Consider the following 14,105-nt stretch of genomic DNA (forward strand, 5'->3'; position numbering starts at 1 on the left):
AAGTGCTGGGATTAAAGGTGCGTGCCACCACCGCCCAGGCCCATGGCCACCTTCTATCACAGTAAATTAGTGTAACCGTAGAGAATATGACCTACGTATCTCAAAGGCTAAGATGACTTCGGGGCCCTAACAACCCCGGTGTGTCCCTCACGTGACACAGCTCCAGCATTAGAAGCCACCCTGAGTGGGGCCTCCACGAGACTAGTAAGACAAGCTGGAGGGTCTGCAGCTGAACTGGGAGGGAGTCAGCTGGGGGAGCTCCACCATTCTGGGCTGTCTGCCTTTCTTCATGCCGACTTCGTCTCCTCGGCACTGTCAGGGCCACCCAGAAGTCACTAGAGTAGGGCACAGCACTGTCCCCCACCCCAGACTTGGCCTGGCTTGGCTTGGTTCTCAGTTTTCTTGCTGCCTCAGACTGGGATGCTGTAACTGAAAACATCCTCACCGTGAGGGATGAACGCGTCTCATGTCACACGTGGTCACAAGCACGCACTACTCTTGCTGAGGACCCAAGTTCAACTCCTAGCATTCATGTCTGGAGGCTCACAGCTGCCCATAACTCTGCTCTGACCTGCAGAGGTACATGTGCTCATGGGCATGTGCTGCCACCCACATACTTAAGTTTTTAAAACTTTGACTTTTCTTACTCTTTGGGGATATTAATTTTATTTTGTGTGTATGGGCATATTAGCTGCAGGTGCAGCCTGACTCTGATTCCTGGGACCTACTTAATGATGGACAGAGAGAAGCAGCTCCTCAGGGATGTCCTCTGCTCTCTGCATGGGCACGCATATGAACATGGGCACACACACATGCACAAATACATCACGCATATGAACATGGGCACACACACATGCACACATACATGTAATAAAAGTTAATTGGTGAGATTTTTAATTTTTGTCTTACATGTATGAATGTTTTTGCTTCCATGTCTATTGCATCGTGTGCATGCCTAATGCCCGCTGAGATCAGAGGTCAGAAGAGGGTGTTGGATCACCTGAAACTGGAGCAGGTGGTTGGAGCCACCATATCAGTACTGGGGGCTGAACCTGGGTCCTCTGTGAGAATAAGTGTCCTTAACTGCCGAACCATTTCTCTACATACACTTCAAGTTTATTTTTTTATCTCATTTACTTCGTTTAGTTTAGTTTTGGTTTTTTCCTGAACTCACTTTGGCCTCGAACTCACAGAGATCCGCCTGCCTCTGCCTCCCTGAGTGCTGGGACCCCACCACACCCGACTTTCAAGCTTACCTTTAAAGCTCTCCATTGCTCTGTATTTCTAACACTGAGCCAGAGCCAGACTCGGCCATGTTTGTAAAAGTTGGTTCCGCTCAGCCTCGCTCCCCCTCTGGCTGAGTCATTCTCTGTGCTGGTATCCTGAGGATGGGAGGATGTTGAGCAGGGCCCCTGGGCTGTACCGACAAGGCATCAGTGGCATTCTTTACGGTTGTGACAGCTACAGATATCTCCTGACATGTACATATGTCTCCCAGCAGCCCTCGTGCTCCCTAGGGATGGACTGAGCTGAGTCAGAAGAATGTCAGTCATTTCCTGCTAGTTGTCCCTGTGGAGAAGTATTTAAGGCAGCAGGCAGGGATAGTGATGTTTGCCTCCTGGATTTGCTTATAATCTTTTATCAGTTTGACCCAAACCTGGTGAGTGTGAGACCTTTTGGGCACATTCTGAGGCTCAACAGATGTTGGGGGCCACCATCCACTTGTCTCAGAATACGTGTGTGTCCAATGAGTTCTCCTGCAGATGACAATGCTAGGGGCATGGATGCCATGAGAGTCAGTGGTAAATTAGGAAGTGGAACAATCTCAGAGCCTGTGGGCTGCAGGTTTGAAACGCAGTCAGTGAGCAGAAGGTGTTTTCAGAATCCAACAAGTGATTTTGGCTGTATACTTTCCTTAGTCTTAAATCCTTGGGTTGCCAAGGCAACTGTGAACTGCTTTTGCTTGGGGATTCTGAAGGCTGAGATAAGGATGTGAGGTGTAGGCTGGAGCGTGGGATGCTTCCTGCATGTCATGGTAATGTGTCATTCGTTGAGCCTCTGACACCCTGCCTCTCAGAGTAAGATTAGGGAACAAATCATGATGCTTCATGGAAGTCAGTTTGTTTTTGTTAAAGAGTTAGAGATTGATGTATTTATAGGTGAAAAGGCTGTCTTCTGAAGACATATATGTCAGGTGCCGTTTGGGGCTTTCTGAGCAGTTGCTCAGATGTGAAACCTTCAGGTAGGTCCTGGCCACTTGTCATGTTCCCTCTGTGTGCCCCCATCCTGGCTCCTGGTGGCCCCTGGGACCACTTAACTTGCAGAAGTGACTTTCTAAACAAATGCATGCTAACCCAGCAGGTCTGAAAAATCAGCATTAAAATTGATTTTATTTATGTGATGATAGCTGGTTGAAAATGGCACTAAATTAGCATACCAGTTGTGCGTACCATGAGATGGACACAGGCAAGCCTTCTGGCTGGGTCCTCATCATTTCTCTCTGGGGCAGCCTAGGGTGGAGCCTCCCCTGATCTGTCTGCAAAGAGAGGTTGGTGATGATCCTCAGGGTAGCTAGTGATGCTTCTGTAGGTAAAATAGTGTCTACCTAGCTGGGGAATGGTGAAGAAACATTCCGGGTCCCCCATCAACACTCATTCCTAAAATATACTGCAAGCATCAAAATGTGAAGCTATTTTAAAGTTAAAGATTTTGTTGAGTTAATGTGCTGGACCTTGGGAAGATTGAACCTCCACATGTTGGGTTTTTAAAGGACACGTCAGGACCCCAGTGTAGCTCCAGCTGAAGATGAAGATGAGGGATTTGTGGGATGCAGTGTTGACCATAGTCTGTGGTACCTCCTTGCTTGGGGGATGGATGGCATGGGCTTTCAGGATGAGGTGTTTTTTTTTTTTTTTTTTTTTTTCATTCCTCTCTGGATCAGATGCAGCCTACATTTCTTTTTCTATCTCATCCCTGGCAGTGAATGGAAACTGAAGGGAGTGATTCAAAGCCTCCTAGACTATCATAATCATCCTAGTCCACACAACACAGACAGGAAGACTTGCAGGAACTTAAAAACACGTGAGCTTTTCTCTGTCGTCCATGTACAGAATTAACGGTTGTGACGTGTATCCCAAGCACACTAGTCCTGGTGCCGACTAGGCTTGGGACATCTACGCTGTTGATAAGGTGGCCTTTTTATGCTGTCATTTAGACAGCATAACAATTTTATCAGTTTTATCATAGGTTACATCCCAACCACAGTTTCCCCTTCCTGCATTCTTCCCAGGCCTCCCCTAGCACCCCTTTCCTGAGGATCTGCAACTCTGTTTCCATTCAGAATTAATCATCTTTGTAAAGAAAATCATCCGTGCTTGGTGTGGCTTTGAATGAAAGGATTAGCACAGCTCTGAGGGAAAGATGGCACCATCTGCTTCATCCCACCCACTTCCTACATCCCACAGCACCGATCTGGGCTTCACCTTTTGCCACCTCTCCTGCTCATCTTCCCTCTGGGGCTTTCCTCTCAGATACGACTGACAGCCTGCTGAAATCGTCTCCGACCGGACCACGTGACAGTGTGTTTAGGGTGGCAGCTGGTGACTAGGCAGGCAGCACTGGAATAGTCTTGTTGAAATGAGGGCCTGGCACTGAGGTGGGAAAGTTAAATCCCACCTTCCCACCAGTCCTGGGAAGGACAGTGCTAATACCAGACAAGAGTGAAGGAGGCGAGAACAAGAGGCAAGCGCAGGCACAAGCCAGAAACCCAGAGCTCTATGGGCGTGCGTGTCCTGGCATTCAGCAGTGCTTACGACAGACTGAGTTACAGGGTGTAGTTATATTCTGATATACCCAGTGTGTGCAACGTGACTTTCATCTCGAGGTAGGTGGACTCAGTCCCACACAACCTTCTCTTTTGCATCCCTGAGCAGTACTTAGCCAGAGCCTTCTTACAGTACTGAAGGACCTCATTGTCCCTCCCTCTTCAGGCTGAGCTCCAGTGGAAGTGCTTCTCTTGTCATGGTGAACTTGAAAGCATTCCTATGGACACAGACCAGCCTAACCATTCTTTGAGATGAGACTGGTGAGTCCAGCCAGGTGACTACGCACCCTGGAGTACTTGGCAGAGCTGGTGGTGTCCAGTCCCCGCCAGAGAAGCCCAGACAGCGCCTCCTTGTCTGGTGAAGTGTGTCGTCTGGGCTGAGGAATGAAAAAAGCTGTATGGGGGGATATGCTTCTGGGAACCCAGCAGCCACATGTTGAGATGACAGTAAACAGAGCGCTGGCACCCCAGACCCTGTAGGGTTCTTTCTGTTTTATTACAAAGAAGACAGATTCTGGTAGGATGCCAAGTTGGTGGGACAGTCACCTTAAGCTGAGCAGTGCTTCTGTTCTCGGGGAGGGTTTGTGCCTCTACCTGGGACTTTTTTTTCAGGTTAGTTTGGATTCTATGCTCCATGTATGGTATGCCATTATATTACAGGTTGTTTTTCCTCTTGGCCCCAAGCTTCCAATACAGACTCATGAGACTCAAAATATTATTTACAAATACCTAGGCCATATAGCTGGGCTTTTCCCTGACCAGCTCATAACTTAAAACAACCCATTTATGCTAATCTACATTCTGCCACGTGGCTGGTTACCTGTGCTCAGGTACCATTTGTCCGTCCTCCTTGCTTCTTGCTGACAAATCTCCTGCATCTGGTTCTATCCCAGAATCCTTTCTTCTGCTGGACATCCTACCTCCTATTTCCTGCCTCAGCTATAAGCCGTTAGCTTTTTATTGACAGGTGATGCTTCCATACATACACAAGAGATAACTTCTACATTGCTTACTAGGATATCTCACTGTGTAGCCCAGGCTGGCATTGAACTTATGACTCTCCTGACTCCATAGCTCAAGAATGGAAATTAAAGGCATGGGCTTATGGTGGTGCCTCCTGTGGTGAATTCCTGCTGTAAGGGAGGCCTGTAGTTTGATCACCATACTGTACTCTAGGTGAAGGACCTTCATTGGCCAGGTTCCTAAAGAGAGACACTGCCTTCAAATCACACTGCAGGACCTACATTTTCCTCTAGCAGAACCTGTGAGAGCTATACCACCAAACCTCCCCATCTGCAGAATGTTTGGAGTTCTTTTAAACACTCTCCTATGAGGCCATCTGGTTGGGTCCTGTCTTCATGTGAGCCTGGAGTTTTAGTCTCTTTTTTCTCTAGAATCCATAAGCTATGCCACAATACTATACCATGCTGATGCCTGTGCCTAGTGAGGTTGGCCCAGAGTGCCCAGTGACGCTGCAAGAGTTAGGCTGCATAAGAGCCTAACCCACGTAAATCAAGGGACTTACTTAGGTTGAAATGTTCAGGCTAACAGATTTTCTCTTTTCAAAGGTTCTACAGTCTATAACAATTCAGATCAAAACATAGGCATATAAGCGAGAAACCAGTTTGTAAACTTAAATTTAACGAGTTTATGTATTTATACTATTTTTTTAAAATGTTAATTTTTAAAATTATTGTTTCTGGGTGCGGTGGCACATGCCTTTATTCCCAGCACTCAGAAGGTAGAGGCAGGCTGATCTCTTGAGTTCAAGGACATATTAATCTACAGAGCAAGTTCCAGGTCAGCTAGGGCTGACAAAGAGAAGCCCTATCTCAAATATATATATATTATTGTATGTGTGTGGGTATTTTGTCTGTGTGTATGTCTGTGCACCATGTGCATGTCTGGGGTGTGGGAAGGCCAGGACAGAGTTAGGATCCCCTGGAAATGGAGTTACAGACAGCTGTGAGCTGCTATGGGAACCGAGTCCTGGTCCTCTGAAAGAACAGTCAGTGCTGAGCCGTCTCTTCAGCCCCTAGACTCTTGATACAGGCTCTCACATAGCCCAGGGTGGCCTTGAATTTGCCATGTAGTTGAAGATGACCTTGAACTCCTGTGATGGGATGGCAGGTGTGCACAACCACACCTTTCTTAAGAGGGATTTTTTGTTTTGGTTTGTTTTTTTGAGACAGGGTTTCGCTGCGTATCCTTGGCTGACCTGGACTCACTTTGTGGACCAGGCTAGCCTCAAACTCACAGAGATATGCCTGCCTCTACCTGCTGGGATTGCAGGCATGTACCACCGTGCCTGGCTTATGTGGGAATTTTTAGGAATATACATACATATATATATATATATATATATATTTTTTTTTTTTTTTTTTTTTTGAGACAAGATGTCACTGTGCAACCCAGGCTAGCCTTGAACTGATTCTCTTGCCTCAGCCTCCTGAATTCTGGGATTACAAGCTTGAGCCCACCATGTCTGGTAAAATTGCATGTGCTCACTTGAAAGCTTTCATGTCAGAGCTTTCTTCAAGGACTTTTAAGGTTCAGTGGCAGAAGTCCCAGAATTGATCCTTGCTACCACAAGATAAAAGAAAATGACAAAAGATAATGAAAGTCATTTTAAAAACTGAGGTTGCTGCAAGCTAGAGAGGTGGCGCACGTTTTAAAGGCACGTTTTGCTATTGGAGAAGACTCAGTTCCTAGCATCTATATGGTGGCTCACAGCTGCCTGAACCTCCAGCTCCACGGCATGTCATGCCCTCTTCTGGCCACCACAGGCACTGCATGCACATCCTGTGCTTAACTGCAGGCAAAATACCCATGCACCTTAAATAAAAATAAATCTTCTTGTTTGTTTTTGAAGACAAGGTTTCTCTGTGTGGCCCTGGCTGTCCTGGAACTCACTCTGTTGACCAGCCTGGCCTCAAACTTGGAGATCTGCCTGCCTCTGCCTCCTAAAGGAGTGTGCTACCACCGATTGGCAAAATTAAATAAATCTTAAAAACAACAAAACAAAACAAAAAAAAATGGAGGTGGGAGGTGTCAGACACTTTTGGGTGAACTTTTCATGGAGGATTATGAGCAAACATATACTTACTCCAAATAGAGCATCAAGGAAGACCCAAAGTAATCGTTCTGTCAAAGTCCAACTTGGTGAACCAATGACTTTATCAAAAGCATTCACTGGTAGAACATGATGACCCCCGAAGAGCCACACCAATAAAAATTCCCATTGCAGCTGGATAATGACCACCTCGATGGAGTCCTCCATTCAGTTAACCTTTGCTACTCTGTTTTATCGTATTTTTAGACCACAAGACTGCATAAAGAATTACATTTATCTGACAGAGAGAGTTGCAAAAGGGAATGGCTGAGATCTCAAATGGGGATCTGATGGCCCTCCCCAACATTTTTCTTCTACGAGGAAACATCAACAAGCCCAGTCTTGAAGTTCATATTCAAGCTGCTCTTAAGATGTCCTAATGTCCGTGGGCCATTAGGTCCCAAGGACAGCCTTGCACAACAAATACACAGCAGGAAAGCTTAAGGCTAAGCTGCTAAACCCACAGCTCACTGGGGTGGGGTGGCCGGCACCTTTAGCCTGCACCCTAGGGGTCACCTATCCCAAAGCCGATCCACTGTGGTTTGGCCTTTGTCCTGTGGAAGGCACTTTGCCAGGTCCGAGTTTTCAAACCAGCCACAGCCAGCTGTGCCGTAGCCAGCTGGTGTCCTGGTGAGTTGACTACTTCGCAGTGAATGTAGAGCACTGGGCTATGGGCACATCACTACCACAATTGGCACTTCCAAGACTCCAGCCTCACCTTCAGACCTCATCTAGACTTTGTATAATGTGCCACTATGTGCTGTGGTGGCTTAGAGCGACACATCTGAGTTACCTGCGGGCTCCAGGAGTCTTACACAGCCAGCAGACAGCGGGCAGTTTCCAGTTTTCTGTCTTTTCCACTACCCAGAGATTTCTGTAGCCTTTGGCTCATGTCCTATGCCGTTCCTACCCTGTTTCCATTCTCTTTTCTGTAACTCTCCTGCTTCCTCCTTCTGCTGCTAAGACCCTTGTAATTCCAGTTAAGGCTATGCAGTGACCTGGAATAGTCTGCCTTTCTTATCTACCGCCCTGATTTTCTCAGAAGGCGACGACATAATCACAGGCTCTGGGGGGTCAGATGTGACATCATTTCAGGTTGTTGCCAGCTTTCTCATGGACAAGTGTATAATGAGGTGAGTGCTTTGATAAAAATTACTATTATATTTTGAGGTGTAATACAAATGCATAAATGAGAATTAAAGTTTATGGTTAGAACATTATTATTTAAGCCACACATGATGGTACATACCTGTAATCCCAGCATTTAGGGAGGCAGAGGCAGGTGGATCTCTGTGAGTTTGAGGCCAGTCTGGTCTACAGAGCAAGTCCAGGACAGCCAAGGCTACACAGAGAAACCCTGTCTCAAAAACAAAACAAAACAAACAAAATAATATTTCTAATGTTGTTGTATTTCTAATGTTCTATTGGAAAATTTTTCATAATTAAAGCCAATTTGAACCTAATATGGTGGCAAACATCTGTAATCCCAGCATTCCAGAGGCCGAGGTAAGAGGATTGTTTTAAATTTGAGGCTGGCCTGGCCTATATAGCAAAACCCTGTCTCATACAATTTCTTTTTTTAAAAAAAAAAAAAAAGCTGAAAAAAATAAATGAGTGATTTGCTGAATTTCTCAGGTGTTAATATTTTGTTCTGATTTATTAAATGCCTTCCACTCGAGAGCTAGGTTCAGGGTGAAAGGCACTTGGTGCTCTTGCAGGGGACCCAGGTTCAATTCCCAGCATCTGCGTGGTGGTTCACAATCATCTGTAACCCAAGTTCCGGGGAACGACATGTCCCCTTCTGACTTTTACAAGCACTAGGTACATAGATATTTAACATACATAACACAGAAGCAAATCACTCATGTGCATAAAATAAGTCTTTTTAAAAATTCACTTATGTGAAATCCTGTCTTACTTTTTCAACATACTTTAAAGTGTCACCAAATCTGTTTGCCTGTAGCACCTGAGACAGTGATAGTGCGGGCTCAGTCTTGTCATGTGACATGTTAGCATTGGTCAGCCCCCATAGTTGGTAAGGATGCTCAAGGGCTGTGTTGACTCTTAGCTCACAGAAGCGTTTCAGTAGCCATTGTAACAAGTAATTTGTTTACCTTGGAGCTATGTTTTGGGGAGAGTGGGGACAGTTCTTGTCACAGTTGGCTAGATGACGTAAGTCTGGAGGCTAGTGCCAAGAGTTGTCCAAGTCCCACCATCCACTCGGCTCAGCAAATCAGCTGCTATAGAGAAATGCACTTTAAATTCATGTTCATCCCTAAGCGTTAAGTTGCTAAACACTGTTGGTCCAGAGGGATGATTTAGCAGCTAAGAGCATTCGTTGCTCTTGCAGAGGACTTGGGTTTGATTCTTAGCACCCAGTGGTGGGTCACAGTCATCTCTAACTCCAGTTCCAAGGAATCTGATACCTTCTTCCGACCTCTGTGGGCATCAAGGATTCATATATCGTACATACATACATGCAAGCAGAGCACATGTACAAAATAAAAAATGGAATAAAATCTAGTAAAAAGTTTCCTTAAATCCTAGGTCATCCAAAGTACACACTAGCCTTCCACAAGTAGTTGAGGATGCTTAGCTTTGTTTGTTTGTTTGTTTGTTTGTTTGTTTTGTTTGTTTGTTGAGACAGGGCTTCTCTGTGTGTAATTTTGGCTGTCCTGGAACTCACTGTGTAGACCAAGCTGGCCTCAAACTCACGGAGATCCACCTGCCTCTGCCTCCCGAGTGCTGGGATCAAAGGCGTGTGATGCCACCGCCCGGGGATGCCTAGCTTTTTATAACAACATTAAAAGTGCAGCCTGTGTCTTAGGGAGCTCCAGGCTCTTCCCTACTGATGAATGAATGACCTTTCTGCTGCAGAGTTCTCTTGTTGATATCATTGCTGCTAAGCATTTCTCTCTGGATGTCAGTCACGGTCTAGGAGTCTCGGAGCACACAGAACCATTGATATTTTCTTTGCTTCTTTTTTTCACCCTTTCTAGTCTGTGTACCTGGGGAGAGGGTCTGAGGGGTCATTAGCGCTTGTGCTGCAGGGGCATTTCTCACTGTGGTTCAGTGTGGCTGTCTCCTCCGTAGGACTGGAGCCTTACAGCAGGAGGGTGGAGTGACAGGTTGGGCTCAGATCATATGTGACGTTCTCCCCACCCCTTTCCTTAACAGATTTCCTTCCTTAATCCCTTCAGCTGTTCTAACAAGCGTTCCTTAGGCCAGTCAGTCACCTTTGAGAAACTGCCAATCTTCCATAGAAGCTGCGTGCCTCAGGTTATCAGTTCTGACAAAGCTCCAGGTTCTCCATCTCACTGATAGTTTCTCTTTTCTGTTGGTGTAGTAGGTGCTGTTCTCATAGGTGTGAAATTGTATCTCAGTGTGGTTTTTCTTACAGTACCGGCGGTTGAACTCAGGGTCTTGGGTGTACTAGCCAAACGTTTAACCACAGTCATGCCTGACTTTTTACCTAAGTGCTAGGGATTCAAACTCAGAACTGCATGCTTTAATGGGAAGTGCTTTTAACCCACCGAGCCATTGCCCCCAGACCCTAACTATGTTTTTGATTTGTGTTTCTCTTAAGACAAAGATGTTTAAATGTCATTTTGTGAGATTACTGGCCATCCATGCCTTTAGATAACTGTCTAGTCAGATCTCCTACATGTTCTTAGTCACCTTTATTGTTGATTTATAAGAGATTTTAGAGGCTTGATATATGTCTTATTGACTATCTAACTTTGGGATAGGATATCCCAAAGTTCGGTGGTAGAGTGCCTACCTAGTATGTATAGGTCTTAGGTTCAGTGTCCAGTACCGTGTAAAGAAGGCCTGGTGGCATATGCCTACAGTGCCAGGGTTAGGAGGTGGAGCCATGAGGACCATGAGCTCAAGGTCACCATTGGCTACTATGGTAGCTAGAGGCTGACATGGTGTACTTGAGACCCCGTCTCAAAATAGGAATAGGTAGCTGGGATTGGTGGCGCACGCCTTTAATCCCAACCCTCAGAGACGCAGAGGTAGGCAAGTGAGTTCAAAGCCAGCCTAGTCTACAGAATAAGTCCAGGACAGCCAGGGCTGCACGGAGAAACCCTGTCTCAGAAAAACCAAACTGTATGGCCTACATATCTTTCTGTTTTGCAGGTGGTCATTGAAGCATGTCAGGTTTTATTTATTTATTTTGCGTTTTGTCTTATTTCTGAGACAGAACCTCATATGACCCAGGCTGGTCTCAAACTGACCAAAGTTCAAGGTGAGAATAACCTTGAACTTTTGGTCCTCTTGACTCTTCCTCCTAAGTGTTGGAACTGCAGGCATGTCCTGCCACACCTGGCACCCGGTTTTTGTGTGTGCCGAAGTCCAGTTTTTATGTTTTGTTGCTAGTGCTTCTGGTTTCTGACAACCCATTGTCAAACAGGGCTGGATTGTTCTTTTTGTTGTTTTGTCTCTCCCCCACTCCCCTCCCCTAAAGCTGAGGACTGAACCCGGGACCCTCTGCACGCTAGGCAAGTGCTCTACCACTGTGCACAATACCTAACCCTCCACAGGGCTGGACTGGACTGAAGTTTCATTGTTTTTATCCTCCTGATTGCCTCCATTTCCCAGTTGAAATAGCCCCAAGTGACATGTGTGTCTCCCCCCGCCCCCGCCATCCCTAGATGTGGACCTGACCGGCACGGAGGCCAGCAGCTCGGACAGCCGAGGAGAGAGAGCAGAGCTCTATGCCCACATCGAAGAGGGCCTCCTGGGAGGAGAGACCAGCTACTTGGGCCCGCCCCTCACCCCAGAGAAGGAGGAAGCACTGCACCAGGCCACTGCGGTGGCCAACCTCCGCGCGGCGCTCATGAGTAAGAACAGCCTGCTGTCACTCAAGGCTGACGTGCTCGGTGACGACGGCCCGCTTCTGTTCGAGTACCTGCCCAAAGGTGCCCACTCACTGTCCCGTAAGTGCAACTTGTGGCGTGTCGCTGTGTCCCCCTTTGATTTTAAGCACCCCATTTCAACTCTCAGACCCCTGGCGTCACCGAGGATGAGGCTGTGGTTAGCCTGTCTGTCAGGCAGATTGGCTGTGGGTTGCAGCCAGCCACCTTTCAACTCCCTCAAGGTCTTTCAGGAGGCTTTGAGTCCTATGGGAACAGCCTGCTTGCTTTACAGAACAGGAAGGCAGTTGTTACGTGTTGCTGGACAGCAAGAGGGGGCAGTGGGTGCTTGCTGGACAGTTTTGTACTCAAATCTGAAGCATCTAAACCACCGAGCTTAATACTACATGCAGTTAGTAAACCTAAAACCACAAGCCCCCTCTGAGCCTGTGGCAGGTCTGGTGCAGGATGTGGTCTTTGTGTCCAAGGGACAGGCACTGGCTCCCTCTGCTGGTCCCTCTGCCCAGCCTTTGTGCTGAGATTTGTTCTGTGTAGGAGACATGCAGAGAGCCACTGACCCAGGGATGTGGAGCTTGCTTTGTTCTTGCTAGAGCGTGCTGGTCACGTGTTTATTTTTAAAAAGGAGTTGGATGCTGCATTTAAGACCTTAGTGTGTCTGTCTGAAGTTTACAATGCCGCAGGTAAAGGGCACTTGCTGCTTGGCAGCTGGCTCCCCTGACTGCCTTCTTCTGTGATATAGGAGGTGTTAGCATCTGTAGAGCTCATAGCCACAGGACAGGCTGCCCCCTTGTCATATTAGTACATGCTGGCTATAGCAGCCACCTATGTGATGTTGAGAGAATGGCGGGGCTACCCTGGGCACCAGCCTATCTCCAGAGCTTCCCATTTATCTGGTACTCAGCATGAGTGTGAGAAAATGACTTGATGCCTTTCTCTCTGTTGGGGAGGAAGGTACACACCCCACACGGGAGACACTGAGTTGGGAACTTGATGAGTATCCCATCCCAAGAAGCCTAAGGACATGTATAGTGGCGACTGGTCATCCTCCAAGCCACGGAATTACAGGACAGTTTCTAGTCTCCTTTGATGCTGGCACTTTGAAAAATGTTCACAGTTTTGTTTCCACAAGCGCTAAAACATTGTTGGGCTTTTGTATTGGTCTGAGGAATTATGCAAATTGCTTATGGCAAATAAAGACTACAGGTGGAAAATGATGTCTGCTCTCTTTATTTCCAAGTTACCCATCAAGTGGCCATGAAGGCAGGCTGGGAATAAGCATGCTTTAAAAAAAAAAAAAAAAAAAAAAAAAAAAAAACACTTTTAGGCCTTGTCTTCCACATTTGAGAAACAGGTATGGGGCTAATCCATAGCTTTTGTGACTTGTAAAATGAACAGCATCTGAGAGTGTTGAACACAGCTTGGACAAGCCAGTGTGATGAATATCTCAAGAACAAAACAGATTTATGGGCAGAGATTGTTGGATTCCTCAAGGCCCCAGAGTATTGGGGCAGTTCATAGGGTGGTTACAGGAGATTTGGGGCCCCTGGAACTCACATGACCAGAGGAGTTCTGAAAGTTGACAGTTTTTGTGGCTAACACGGAACAGCAGAGGTGAGGCAAGGTCTGGATTATTCTCATTCTTCATACTCAGGGGACATGTGTGTCCAGTAAATATGTGTAAACTCCCCCTTCAGGGCAGGCTGTGGTATCAACTCCCCGCTCGTTCCCTGGTTCCCTGGTTCCCTGGTTCCCTAGGTATTGTTTGCCTTTAAGAGTAGTTTTGTAATGAGGGAAATGGTCTGCAGGTTTTTTTTTTTTTAATCATATCTGTATGTTGTAGCTTCACTTTGGCATGAGCTCTGTTCAAAGGAAATTTAGCCTGATTTTTGCTAGGGACATGCAGCAAACAGAGTCAGAGTGCATGGCCAGGCTGATTTCACTTTCTGCATCAGGATATTTGGGGCCTCCAGGTCTGACCTCAGGGAACTTGAGAAAGACACTTTTGTTTGTTTGTTTGTTTGTTTTTAGAGATAAGAGTTTCTCTGTGTAGCCTTGGCTGTCCTGGACTCAATTTGTAGACCGGGCTGGCCTTGAAGTCATAGAGATCTGCCCGCCTCTGCCTCCCAGTGTGCTGGAATTTTAGACATGCACCACCGTGCCTGGCTCTAGAAAGGTGCTTCTTGTCCTGCTGTCTTGCGTGACCCAGGAGGGCTCTAGGAAGTGCTATAGCCACGCTACGATAGTAGCCTTCTGGGAGGGGGCTGTAAATGAGCATCTTCTTTCTCAGATC

General features: G+C 46.7%; 1 protein-coding gene across 3 annotated transcripts in view; it reads left to right on the top strand.

Annotated features, from left to right (window-relative positions):
- The window catches only part of Zbtb46 (zinc finger and BTB domain containing 46), a 73,334-nt gene that overhangs the window by 35,272 nt on the left and 23,957 nt on the right, over positions 1–14,105 (top strand). For 2 of the 3 annotated variants that reach the window (XM_060382692.1, XM_021646122.2), the window contains one exon: positions 11,594–11,878. In XM_060382692.1, coding sequence (XP_060238675.1) covers positions 11,594–11,878 — 285 coding nt within the window. Of the gene's footprint in view, positions 1–11,593; positions 13,030–14,105 lie in introns of those variants that run through there. The other variant, XM_060382693.1, reaches the window with a different exon arrangement.

The sequence above is a fragment of the Meriones unguiculatus genome, chromosome 4 (genome assembly GCF_030254825.1).
Source record: "Meriones unguiculatus strain TT.TT164.6M chromosome 4, Bangor_MerUng_6.1, whole genome shotgun sequence".
NCBI lineage: Eukaryota > Metazoa > Chordata > Mammalia > Rodentia > Muridae > Meriones > Meriones unguiculatus.